At 38.8% G+C, this 13,293-nt stretch overlaps 1 protein-coding gene across 4 annotated transcripts in view; it reads right to left on the reverse strand.

Moving 5' to 3' along the window:
- The window catches only part of zmp:0000001200 (dedicator of cytokinesis protein 9), a 112,745-nt gene that overhangs the window by 26,725 nt on the left and 72,727 nt on the right, over positions 1-13,293 (reverse strand). For all 4 annotated transcript variants that reach the window (XM_042494354.1, XM_042494352.1, XM_042494355.1 and 1 more), the window contains exons 8-23: positions 12,146-12,320; positions 10,694-10,746; positions 8,566-8,640; positions 8,318-8,458; positions 7,105-7,317; positions 6,654-6,776; positions 6,224-6,306; positions 4,549-4,671; positions 4,268-4,347; positions 3,951-4,138; positions 3,190-3,255; positions 3,010-3,102; positions 2,293-2,416; positions 2,053-2,171; positions 1,382-1,468; positions 1,119-1,208 (exon numbers count right to left, since the gene is read on the reverse strand). In XM_042494354.1, coding sequence (XP_042350288.1) covers positions 1,119-1,208; positions 1,382-1,468; positions 2,053-2,171; positions 2,293-2,416; positions 3,010-3,102; positions 3,190-3,255; positions 3,951-4,138; positions 4,268-4,347; positions 4,549-4,671; positions 6,224-6,306; positions 6,654-6,776; positions 7,105-7,317; positions 8,318-8,458; positions 8,566-8,640; positions 10,694-10,746; positions 12,146-12,320 — 1,833 coding nt within the window. The remainder of the gene's footprint in view (positions 1-1,118; positions 1,209-1,381; positions 1,469-2,052; positions 2,172-2,292; positions 2,417-3,009; positions 3,103-3,189; positions 3,256-3,950; positions 4,139-4,267; positions 4,348-4,548; positions 4,672-6,223; positions 6,307-6,653; positions 6,777-7,104; positions 7,318-8,317; positions 8,459-8,565; positions 8,641-10,693; positions 10,747-12,145; positions 12,321-13,293) is intronic.

Here is a 13,293-nt window from a genome sequence, read left to right on the forward strand (position 1 = left end):
TCTGACAGATTTACTGTGCTCAGTCTAATCTTTGCAGGTAAAGTCTGAAATAGAGAAAGCCCTGCACAAACCGTCCAGAAGAATGCGCTGTTAGCGAGCCGCACCACAAAGCAGAGCATTAATCTCCATGTGATTCAGCTCCAACTGAGCGTGACTGTCTGTGGTTTCACAGTGAGTATGAGCTACAGTTAGTTTGCATGTTAATACAGAGCAGTTTAAGTGTAAAAACACACCTTACCTTTCCCTTTAGGTATCCAAAAAAAGCATCAGATATCATTCTATTCAGATTTAATTCCCAAATTTTCCATTTATGCATCCGTGCAGAGCATGTGAACTCAGTATATGCTAACACTAAAATGTAAACTGTACGTCAGAACTGTGGATTGTGGTTTAAATATGACTCAGTGTAGTATTAACAGTCTCTTTAAAAATGCATGTACACACATTACCAGCCATGTAACTCACCCATAAGACCACAACAAAGCCTTTCATAAAAACATAAGACCTGCACTTTATGATATAAATAAACAATAACACGCAAAAGTAATGAGTCCAGTAAAATGCAAATTTTAAACATTTAGCTTACACATATTTTTAGCAAATTAACTTGGCATGTCGTTGAGTCAGTATTTGTACCGTAGTTTGTTTTTTTTACATTTTGCTTTAGGCATGCAATGATATGAAAATTCAATGGCATGATCATTATGACATTATCCCTATTATTATCAAAATATGCTCAAAACTCTTGAAATGGCAATAAAATATACTTAAAACATTAAGAAAACAATATTTTTACTGCATCACAAATAGAACAGTCAAACTTTTAAATGAAAAGCAAACAATGTTAAAAGGCTTTTCACTTATTTCAAATGGCATCATATCTTTTAATAAGAAAATATGCCAAATACTGATTAAAATATTGTGTATTTTTAATGCATATGCAGCCTGGTTTTGCAGAGTCTCATTTACTGTTGCAGCAGCAGTCCCTTTGGATGCAGCTGGACACGATATTTACGACTTTCTCAATAATGGAAATTCACCACATCCAACTTATTCTATTTTTTTAAATCACGGTCTGCAGTAAAATCTTATGTCGTGCCACCCCTTCATTGTTTTACCTTCAGGTATTTGACCAGCTCTCCTCCTGACACTTGGGGTGCAGGCACAGTGCTCTGACAGTGATGAAAGAAGTTGTGCAAATGTTGATCCTGTAAGAGACACAAAGACGGTCAGAAGTTTAAATGAAATCGCAGAACAAATTCAGATTTGACAAAAAAATAAAATGAATAAATTAATTTAAAAAAAAATAAAAGAACAGAAAAAGAGGGCAAAAGAGCAAAGCAGATAAATCAGCAGTGTTTCGTCACTCACAAAAACTCACCTGAGTGTAGACAGTGGACACGAGGTGAGTGGACACCTTAAATAAAGGCTTGCCTCCATCCACCCATTTGACTTCAGGACCTGAATGCTGTAACACAAAGAAAAAGCAACAATCCTACACTTAGTAACTCACTAAATATTCTGCATTATGTTATAGACAATATTTCTACAGACAGGCTCTTTTGTTGCAGATTTTAATGTCACACTTATATGTCATTAGCAGCCAAGAAAACACCCTGTAAGTCTGTGTGTGTGTGTGTGTGTGTGTGTGTCATAATGGCAAATGTGGTCCTGCAGTCCACTACTTTTACGAAAACTACCACAGACACTGCTTTTAGTATTTTTAAATTTTTATCTTTATCAGACTTAAAAGTGAAAGGGGGAGAGAGAAGGGAAGACATGTCGCAAATAGCCGAGGTTGGACTTGAACCTGCAGCCACTGCGGCAAGGACATAGCCTTTGTACGTGGGGCACCCGCTCTACCAGCTCTACTAAGCACATCTGCTTTGAGTATTTTGACAGGTGTATATGTTTGCATCCGTCTGTGGAGAGATTTTCATCAATGTCTGCACATAAATAAAGAAAATGAAGAAAAAGAAAGCACAGCACTTGAACTCTGAGTAGATGAGGCCCAGCCGTCACTGCTTAACTACTTGAGGATGTACTCTCTACCTTGCTGGCACCCTCCGGACAGTTGAGGTATCCAGCAGGCAGGTTGGCAGCCACAGGGATCTGACTCTCATTCATGGTCACCCGGCCGTCCTTCAGCAGGGGGAGCCAGGCGTAACCCACTGAGAGCAGAGACAAAAGACAAGGACAGCTAACGGCCTGATGCTTCCAAAGACTTCACTTCATGTGTGAAAGTCAGAAAATACAGATATTTTAGACAATGTCGTTGTGAATCAACGTTACCTTGAGCCTCAACCAGGTCTCTCTTTTTGGTGCTGGCCTTGCTGTTACTGTCACAGCTGATGTGGTGGAAGGTGAAGAGCAGGTGATGTTTCTCATGGAGCTGAGTTGGCAGCTCAATCTTAAACTGAGGAATAAGAACACAAATGAAGACTAAGTCATTAATTGCATTGATTTACACATACACTTTTAGAAATAAGGGTGCCACAGGGGTTCCTCCTGAAATGCCGAGGTTACATCCAGAAAAATTTGCTTCTGAGGAACCCTTTTTTAATAAAGAGTTCTTCAAGGACGTGCAAGACTCGTGTAAGACTCCATCCTCTCTTTCCATTTTGTCAAATATGACAGGCCCACTGACTCACTCTTCAGGTCAAGAAAAAACTGCTATTTTTTCTTTCAGTTGGGAACCAATTTTCTAGAACCACTTTACTTTTGGTCAAAATGTTCTGTGCAATTCAAAATTAGGTGCGGGAACTGAAACCTGTTCCATGGTGTGGAAAAGGGGTAATGTGGGTGGAACATTTCACAGATGGTTCAAGATATAACCCTATGAGTTGGGTGCTAGGTCCCTCTCTGAAAGAGAACCAGGAGGAACCAATATAAAGGTACTACCATCAACCAAAAAAGGATTCTCCTATGGGGACAAGAACCCTGTATGGTTCGAGTAGGCACATATATTTCTAAGATTGTACCTCTATGTTGACATGCAATGTGTCTAACCTCATCGTAGAACTCAGGATTTTGCTGGTGATGTAATACTGCAGCGAAGGCATTTTTGGTAAACAAGGGTCCTCCAGGTCGGCCGTAGATGCACTGTGGGATGATGACAATGGCTAGTTAGTTCCTGTGATGGGAGGGGGCTGTAGGAGCACTTCCAGGACACATTCAGTGAGAGTTTACCTTCAGTGATTGAGCCTCCTCATCATCTGAGTCCTTAAACTCAATGCAGACAGCTATGTTTCTGGCCTGAGGACACACAACGAACAAAAGTGACTCACAATATGAGAGAAAGGTCCTACAAGAACTGTTGCTGGAGAATCTGTCCAGTTTACTGTATACAGGGGTCCCTCTGCTTAGGGTAAGGGGGATTTGAGACTTTTTAAGACTTTTTAATGCCACTTGGAATACAATTTTAGACCAATTTCACTGTGGCCAATGTTGAAGGAAAAAAAACATCAATCAACATTAATGATTTGAGGTTTGGGAGAAATTTATTTTCATTTTTAAAATAAAGATTGAAAGATAAAACATGTCTTTTTAATGCAAAATATATTTGGTAAATTCTATTATCATTATAATTAATTTTTGTTATTATTAAAGTTATTTAATAAGTTGTAATTATTTAAAGTTATCCATTATTTTGAGCTTTGGTAACGCAATGTCAGAAAAAAAACCCACACAATTTCTAAAAAACCTGTTTCCCATGTCTGAGCATTTTTAAGACTTTTGAAAGATTGATTTAAGACATTTTTAATGCCATTTAAGTCCTTATATTTGGATTTATATATCCAATGCCTTTTAAAACTTTTTAAGGATCTGCAGAAACCTTGGGTATAACAAAGGAACATTGAGGCTACATATGGACAACATAATAATCATAATTCCTCCTCCTGTGTCAATTATCCTGCAAAATAACACAACACATTAAAAGCTTGTGATACCTTTGCAAATGATTTTTGGCTGTCGTACTTCAAGTGCTTCGGGTAGATATAGAGGTGATTGTTGTAGATGGTGAAAGGCTGAGAACATTTGGCTATGCACGGCACAAACTCCTCCACTTCAAAGAAGATGTTGGTCTTCTCACTGACATCGAACTGCTTCACAGGAATGTAGGATGAGGTAAGACAATCTATACACAGAAGCAGGAGGGAGGGGAGAGCAAATAAACAGCCTGCAGACAACGTGACCGATCTGCTCCGAGCAGAAACAGCTTTCATCTCTCATGTTGGCTGCACGGAGCGAACTTTAGAGGCCTTACTTGTCAAGTCGGGGGCTACATTGTCAATGGTAACATCAAGGTTTCCTAAGATTACAGGCAGCTTGGCCATCTTCTCTGGCCTGAGGAAAGGAAAAATAAACTCGAGTTAAGCCTCTGCTGTCTACACACACCACATTCACAGATGTGAGCAAACATCTTATTTTCAAAATTGACCAGCATTTTCCAAAGTACAACCTATAGGAACATTTTTCCTTTCCAGAACATCTGCAAGACTACTCAGACAATTTATATTATAGAGGACTCATAGAGCAGCGACTAACTTTCTGAAATCGGCCAGCAGTTTGAGCATATCCTCGTTGGATAGCTTGTTGCTGTCCTGTCTGTACAGAGCTGAGAAACGAGCACTTTTGTCGAGTGTCCCTGAAGCGTCTTTGAACAAGGTCCTGCAAGAAGGAAAAGAAGAGTCAGAGACATTTCTATTGTCCTCAATGCACCTAAAAACAGTTCAAGTGAGCAGGAGTAGTTGGATGATTATGTTTCAATGGACGAAGGACAAATATTTACAGTCTGGGCCCGCAACTAACAATTATATCCATACTTGATTAATCTATTAATGTTTTTTCCGAGTAACTGATTAATAACACAGTATGTAATTTCTACCTCCAGGGACCCATTAATCAAAAAATAACACTTAAATGACCTCTTGAAGTAGCGGGGAATCATGGGAATTGTGTTTTTCATTGTTAAACAACCAAAAATCTGTCTGTCATGTCTCAAGTAGAAATCACTTTCATGGAAAAGTAAATAAAGTTTTTTTTAAGTAAAATTTACTCATGTTAATTTTATCCTAAAGAAGAAGTAAGTTACTAAAGCTAACATAAAATGAACTTGCTAACTCACCACTTTAACTAGATGACCTACACAAACAGCTACTGCAGCTCATGTTATGTAGCAAATTCAGTCGTGGGGTAACCGAGCGCTGTTATACGTGGTCAAAGCAATCACACTAACTGAAACTTCATTAGCTGTTAAACGCTGTTGTAACATAATAACTTCACCCTACACATTCGCTTGGTTGCTGACATGAGCCGTATAGTATCATAACTGGGTCAATATTGAAATATAATTTCAATAAATTTGGTCTCTATTGGATTATTGTGTTGTAAATTACTGAAAAAAATGAGGCTGTATTGCTGTTACTGATTAAAATTCGGTGACAGTGTGTGATTTTTAATGACGTATCATCTGGTGTTTTTCTAAGTTTCCCCGTAAGTTGGAGAAACTAGAGGGGGTAAAGGGGGTGTGACACCACTGGCAGGTCACCAAATAAAACTCACCTTGCCTAAAATTACAGATTTTTGTGGGTTTAAACATCATTGGAAAAATTATGGATAATGTGAGTATACAACTCAACTAAAATATATAACATATGTCACTAATTTTAAGACATTTTAATGCAGAAATGTTTCGTATTATATCTTTAACTATTTAGTTAATCACAAATGTCAGAAAGTAGCTTAATTTTACAGAGCCCAAGGAGACATCTTTAAAAAGATATTTAATTTACAGTGAAACAAAACAGGAAGAACTAGTGAAAGTCTCAGCATTATTCTTGATAAATGACTTAAAAGATTGACTGATTAAAATGACGGATTATTAAAATTGTTAAGAACTGATATAATATGGAACTATTAAGGAATATAAAATAAAGTGGTTGTACATCTTAAGAATTAATTTGTGTGTAGAAAATGATAGATGTAGGCTTATGAACTGTAATGTTAGCCAATGAAGTGTAATACAGTGTAAACATTTAAAAACAAATCATAAAAGCATACTGCACTTTATTATTATCTGAAAGAGAAAAAAAGAAGTTATGGTTTCATTTTCTCTCTATGTCATAAAGACTGCACTGTATACTGTTAGTGTGTGTCTGTGTGTGTCTGCGTGTGTCAAAAAAACAGTTAAAAATCTTAATTATCAAACGAGATAAAGTACCTTGCTGCCCAGGCGAAAGGCATCCTGTACTGTCCTAACCGACAACACGCCAGCTTGGCATTTTTCAGGACCTTCTGTGCCACCTTGTGGAAAACAGGAACACAGTGTGGTTTCAGCTTCATCACTTTCGAGTTGGTCTCAGCTCTGCAGTACTGTAACTTATTCATCATGCTGCCATACACACACAAAACACATTTCCTTCTCGCCTGAATCACATTTCAACCCATCAAAGGTCCCTTCAGGGTGCACCACCACATTTGTACAGCCAAAGTCAATGCTTGTGTTGAGCGTTTGTGCAACTGGTCGGCACTTAAAAACAGGGATGATTATCTGTGTATAATGTGGAATAATCTGGTGGAATTTGCTGAGTGCGGAGAACACGCTGCCTCGTGAGGAGGACGGTGATGGGAGGTCGTGGGTGGGTCAGTACCTTGGTGGAGTCTGAGCTCTTCATGTACGGCTCGGCACAGTGGTTGATTCCCCCCTGGAGCACCTTCTCTATGCGAGCCACCAAGAAGATATCTGGGTGCGGGCATGTTACTGAGAACACTCCCTGTTGAGAGGATAAACATTTTAGAACCTCCTCAGTGTTGTAGTATTTTACATATGAATGGATAGATTTGATTTGATTTTAAGGACAAACTTGAGATGGCAATGTCAGTCACTTTGGACCAGACTGAAATATCTCAAGAATTACTGGGTGAATGTTTGACATGAAATTCAGCGCATGCACAAGTTTTGTTGACTGGGTGCCAATGTAGGAGTATGACTGCAGGCCGCACAAGAAAAGTGCACTCACAAAACAAATAATCTTTTCCATCTCACTTCCACATTAAACTGCGTGGATGTAGTCTTTCTTTTGGTTGTTGTTTTTTATTTACCTGTCTTGGATACTGCATGGCTGCCTCTGGTACCCCATGGACCAACCGTTGCCCTTCAGGGTGGGTGTCCCCTCCCCCGTTCATATACTGACTAGTGTTACTGGGCACCATGCCCCTTACGGACGGGTGGTTTAAGTCCACGTGGAAGTCAGAGGAGATTTTTCGGCCGTTCTGGATGTCGAACAGTGACAGGGTGACATAAAATGGCTCCACCTGGAGAAAAAGGAGAGTAATGATCTGCATTAGACAAATGATGCTGATGATTGTTTCAACTTGTGCATTTTGTCAAGCAGTCTGCATTATCAGGACATCACACATTAATCAATTCAACACCAAACTCTTAACTAGACAGTCACTGCGCTACAACTACTTTCAGGGACTGGGGCAAAGTCAAAGTCCACTTCAATGACCGCTTCAGCAGCTGAACAACAGGACTCTGACAGCAAATGTAATAGTTCACTTAACTGCTTTACTCGCAATGTTTCACTCTGCCAACTCCAATAATTAATAACATACAGGCAATGTCCACATTAGGAGACTTAAACTATAAAAAATAAATAACACTCCTTAAAAAATAATCTTGAGTTCCAACACATTTTCATAGACAAAATTTCAAAACCTTTCCATGACTTTTCAAAAATCATTTCAGAGATATCTTACGTATCAGCAACAGAAAATAAATTTGCCTTTATGTTACGTCAGTTGGAAGTCTGTCCGTGAAAGATACTGTAGCAATTTTATTACACACAACAAAATTCCATGACTTTTCCAGCACTTTTAAGGATTTTTACCAATTCAATGAGTTTTTCCAGGCCTGGATTTTATGATGGAAATTATGATAGTGATAGTCAGGGTTAGCTATGGCCATAGGAACCATGATAATCTGAACGAAAATAAATATAAAAACAAAAATAAATGTCATCTTGCATATCTAATGCAAAATGTGTTTGTCATATCAGTGCGTCTGTGGAGACACAGTCTTGACATGTTGTCTTTTTAACAGACAGTTTCTGTTGGGAGGGACAGCAGGACATCAGGCTCCATTATACAGATTGTTTGCCATTACTGAGCCTGTGGCCTGGTTGCTATGCAACAAGAGTCCTTCAGCAGCTCAAATAATGAGGGGAGTCCATCCGGCTGCTCTAACACACCATCTCCTCCGTCTTTACTCAGCCAGATAATGATATTTCTGTGATTTAGGGATCGGTCTTACGTTTGTGGTCGGTCCCTCCTCGTTCTCGGCCACACAGCTCTGCAGGTTGAATGAGAGGTCGTTGCAGTTCACCAGAACACGTTTGCCAAACTTCTCCTCAAACTGCTTCACATCCGGCTCTATTCCTGAGAAATCGAGTTTCTGAAGACAGCACAATGGAAGGTATTACGTGTCATTGAGGAGGGCCCAGTTGGATCTTATTACCTCCAGGGAATAAGTGGACTTAAATGTACTGTGCATTGAATTACCTGTGTGTCCGGGTCCAGAGTGAACAGCTTCAACCTGGTCTCGCTCCTCATCCTGGATTCGATATCTCTTGCGCTCTGAGGAGAAGAAAAAGCATTTCCTCAACCGATTTGAACCACAAAGTGTCTAAAACATCAGAAGCATAGTTTAAAGGATTTCCAGTCAGTTGGTTTTAACATTAGAACATTTGTTGTCATCTGGAAATGATACTTCATATTTTACAGGCTCAGCACTGCGAGTCAGGTGGTACCAGCTCACACTTCAGTGCAGCACACTGTAACCTGTCAAGCTGTTTCCCAGTTAACTGTTACCACCAGTTTCCATGTGCATATGGCTTTACTGTTGCGTGCCACTCAGTGCGGTCACAGCATGAGGAGCTGAAAAAGTTTGGCAGTGTGTAAGTCATCAGCCTGTAAATCATTCAAAAAACACAGATGCAATCTTTAAAACTCTTGGTGCAGGTTTCATTATGTCAAAGCAAGGCTATGTTCATTTCTTTCAGTAGGCAAATCAGATCTTTAAGTAAGACTGCCTGCATTGTTGTTTGCAAGTGATCAAATCAGGTTTATGTTTCCAAGCAACCTCTGTGCGTGTGTTGCTGTCACAGACCATAACAGAAGTGGACGTAGCCACTGTGACATCGCCACTGGATTATGGACTACTGTTCTGAAGTCTCGAGTTTGGCATTTCAGCTGTTGCCATCTTGGTTTTGTGGAGCTAGAAGTAATCAGATTTGGACAAGAGGGTGAAGCTGTGGAGCATAAGCTTTGCTTCACTGCTAATTTACTCTAAATGTTACAAAAATGTACAAAATGAACATGATGCTGTATTAAAGAAGACGACTGAGATTAAGTGAGACGTCATTTTCTGATAGGCGTTTATAAAATCAGACTTCTTTTTGCAACAAGTGAGTTCTGTTAATGCACTTCTGATAAACAGTTTACGGTTGCTGTTGTAAGAGAGCTTCACTGGTAAAGACGCTTGCAACACAGAAGCATATAAATCGTGCCTCTGCAGACGCCGCTGAAAAGCTGTCTGCTTTCAATCAAATGTCCCTCCCACATTGACACTTTCACCACAAATCTTAAGTAGTACTTGTTTTCAACGGCCTATGGTTTCTCATTGTTGTTTTAATATTTTAGTGTTTTATAATCTCTTATGTATGACAGTGATCCTTCCAGTTTTATTCTGTTTTAAATTTGTGTACATACAATATTGCTTTGTAATTTCTACTGCCATTTAGTGTTGTTTTTGTTACTTAAATTTTAACTGCTATTTCTGTGCCACTCACTTTACCTTGTATAGCAATTTGGTCAACTCTGGTTGTTTTAAAACATGCAACATAAATTAACTTGATTTCATTACATTTGAAATGGAAGTCCATCCTTTCACCCTCCAAATACTTGCCCCGTCAAGTCCGGGTGCAGAACTCCTCTGTCACACCAGACAAACTCCTCCAAATTGCTCTGCTTGTAGCAGCCTGGATTCTCTTCAGCATTTCTATCACTCTGAGTTTGTTGTTTGTTGTTTTGTGTCGTGTTGTTAGTGATGAAAAATAACATTTTGAAGTCTGATTTGAAGCCACAGCAGCTGGACTGACATGCATCTGTAGAAATCCGATCAGAATCGCATTTAAGACCATCTACAAGCGTGGTCTGTGTCCAATATGCAAACATGGCATTTAATGTTTTGGGTTTTTTTTTTTGCTGTTCAGACTTTCTAAAATCAATGTGGATATTCCAAAAATGGATTTGGGCTGGCAGTCTGAGCAAGGTCTAAGACTTCTTCCACTCCTGCAAACCTTGTGTTGAATATTGTTGGATTCGAGTTTAAAGGCCTGATGTTTATTTTGCAGTGTTGCTTTTTGGTTGAAAACCAAATAATACAGAGAAATTTTAGTTCATCAAGTGTTACACGGACCATCTGTGTTTAATGTCAGATCAGATCTACATAAAACAAATGAACGACTGAGAAATTAGGTGTGTAACCAGCGACTCTCAAATCTAAATCCAAGCCACATGTTTGTGGCAGAAGAGGCCCTCTTCCCTAAAACTACAACGAGGAACAGAAGTTTAATGCTGCAACTTGAAGATGATGTACTAAATGTGTGAGCACTAAGAGGAGACCTACCTGAAAGCTGTCCATGCTGCCAGAGGAGCTGTCTGATTTTCCGAGATCATCATCTAGAGGAAAATACAAAAAGTCATTGGATGTAGACCAGAGATTGTGGTACATAAACAAAAACCCTTCTTGTGTTGCAAAACCTCCTTAATCGCTGACTGACATGTCAAAGTTTGGTAAACACTAATTCAACCACACAGAAATCAGAAGGATGGAGAGATGCAGCAGGTCTCAGTGGCATATTTATGAAAGCTCAGAGATCTCCTCGAGAAGAAATGTGTTTTTTTTTCTCTCATGCACAGCGTGATTAATAAAAGCTGAGGAGTTAGGGAAGATTAGTGGAGCATTTTGTGCGAAGGCATTCAGCCTCGTTCCTCCATGGCTAAGCCTCCTATGAGACAGGAGGTGAGTATTAAAAGCCTGGGTGGTCCAGTATCACATCACTACATTACAGGGCCAAGAAGAAGTAGGGGAGAAGTGAGCCTCGAGTTGAGAGTGGATGTTGGTGTGTGAATGAAACAAAACATCCTCAGGTACAGACAGCTTGCCAGAGTAAATAAACTGATAAGGATGCAGAGATTTACTGGATCTTCAGGTTGATTATTATTTTGGATAGAATACCTGAGGGCGCTTTTCATCTTAGTATCTCAGTTAAGATATCACCAGCATAGGTTCTATAATCAACTGCATTAATTAAAGGGTAACTTTGGTATTTTTCAGTTTGGACTTCATGTTTTTGTGTAAGAACTTTTATGGAAAGTGGTCCAATATTGAGTAATGTAACCACTCATGGCATGTTCAACCGTCACTTTTGCATCCATTGGAAGTTCTTGTTTTTTGCCACTGACGGGCTAAGATTATTATTTTAGGAGTCTGACAACATTATGGAAAGGATCCCTACAGAAACAGACGATGCTGAAGAGTAAGATCCTGTTTGTTTAACCAGAAATAGTCCCAAAATTGCTACTGCCGAAGCCACTGAGTTGGTGATTGTTGTTACAGTGGAAAGACAAATCAAGAGGTTTTTTAGTGAGTTTTATTTTGTTTTTGTCAACTATGAATATTTTTTCTTAAAAATAGACTCAAAACAAGTAATTCATAATCAAAATAATTTCAGATAAATATTCTGTCCGTTAACTAATGAGTTATTTGAGTAATTGTTGCAGCTCTTAAAGTACAGAGTGATCATGTTAAACACTTGTATAATCATGATTATTATTTTTATATTCACATAATCTGACCTGTGTGAAAACACAAAACTGCTTTCTTCTGACATATTTCAGTCTGCAAAAACTATTTCTTAATGAAACCACAGATGCTTTTGCAAGACCGTGAAAACCATAAATTATTTCTCATCATGGACTTCAATAATATTTTGACTAACACAAAATAATATTCCATTTCATATTTGTGTTCTTTCGTGGACTGGAAAAACACGGACAGACAAACACACACACACACCGTCATGAAGGTCTCCATTTCTCTTCTCCTGCATGGCGATCTCAAAGCTGCTGTGCAAGATCTTGTTGAGCGTGTTGATCCAATCTTCCATCTCTCCTTCGCTGTCTGAAGCCAGCAGGTAGGTGCTCTTATCCTGCATCTTCAGTTCGAATGCAAACCGTCGAACCTTGTTATTCTGCAGCCACAGAAAGAAAAGAAAAGGGGAGAAAAAAAAGTCAAATTTAATAACAAGTCCAAACTTAGAAGATAAAAAATAATTTAAGAGTCCAAAACAAAGACTTTGTTATCCAAAAAGGCAAAGTTTAATGTTTGCCAAGTGTATCTGTATTTGATATTGAATAAATGATTGACTAAGTTTAGTTTTTCACATTTACAAATCAAATAACCATCTGTGTACATAGCAGGGCTGAATGACTACTTCATCTAACTATCCAAAGCTAACATTCACCTGCCAGCTCACCAGATTCTTACATGTAGTTTTATGATCTAAATCAATGGCTTGCTTCACTTTATTGTTTCACTTTCTACCCTCACTTCCTTGTCTTATGCAGTTTCAGCCAGCAAAAACAAAGTAAATGCAGCCACAAGCAGCGATCAGCAGGGTCCAGGCTGATTGGGAGCATTTGGATGCTTGTTTCTTATTAAACTGACAAGTAACAAAACACTTGATTTTCTTTAAAACAATTCACCATGGTCATCACTACACGCTGATGCTCTGTTAAGGTATAAACATCTACTTTCAAAAGCATCTGATGTAGCTAATGATCCTGAGTGAAGACTGTTTGGCTTGTATAATTGAAATGGATTGATGTATTGCATTTAACAATTTAAGATCAGTGAAGTCTGTGGATGATCCTAACTAACTTTGAAGGTTATTGGCCCAGTGGTTGCTGAGGAGAAGTTGAAAACCAGGTTTTGAGAGAATTGAGGAAAAAAGTAAAATATGACAACACAAATGGAGCGAACATGCAGAGGACTTGATAAACTGATGAAAGTATTTTGACTCCTTGCTTAGCTGTTTTGTAAGAAAATTGCGAAAATGTAAAATACAGACAATGACAAAGTCTGTTTCTTAATACTTCAGGATCTCAGTGCTACCTTTGACACAGCTGACCATAGCGTATTACTGGATAGACTGGAAAACTGGG

Source organism: Plectropomus leopardus, chromosome 10, assembly GCF_008729295.1.
Source record: "Plectropomus leopardus isolate mb chromosome 10, YSFRI_Pleo_2.0, whole genome shotgun sequence".
NCBI lineage: Eukaryota > Metazoa > Chordata > Actinopteri > Perciformes > Serranidae > Plectropomus > Plectropomus leopardus.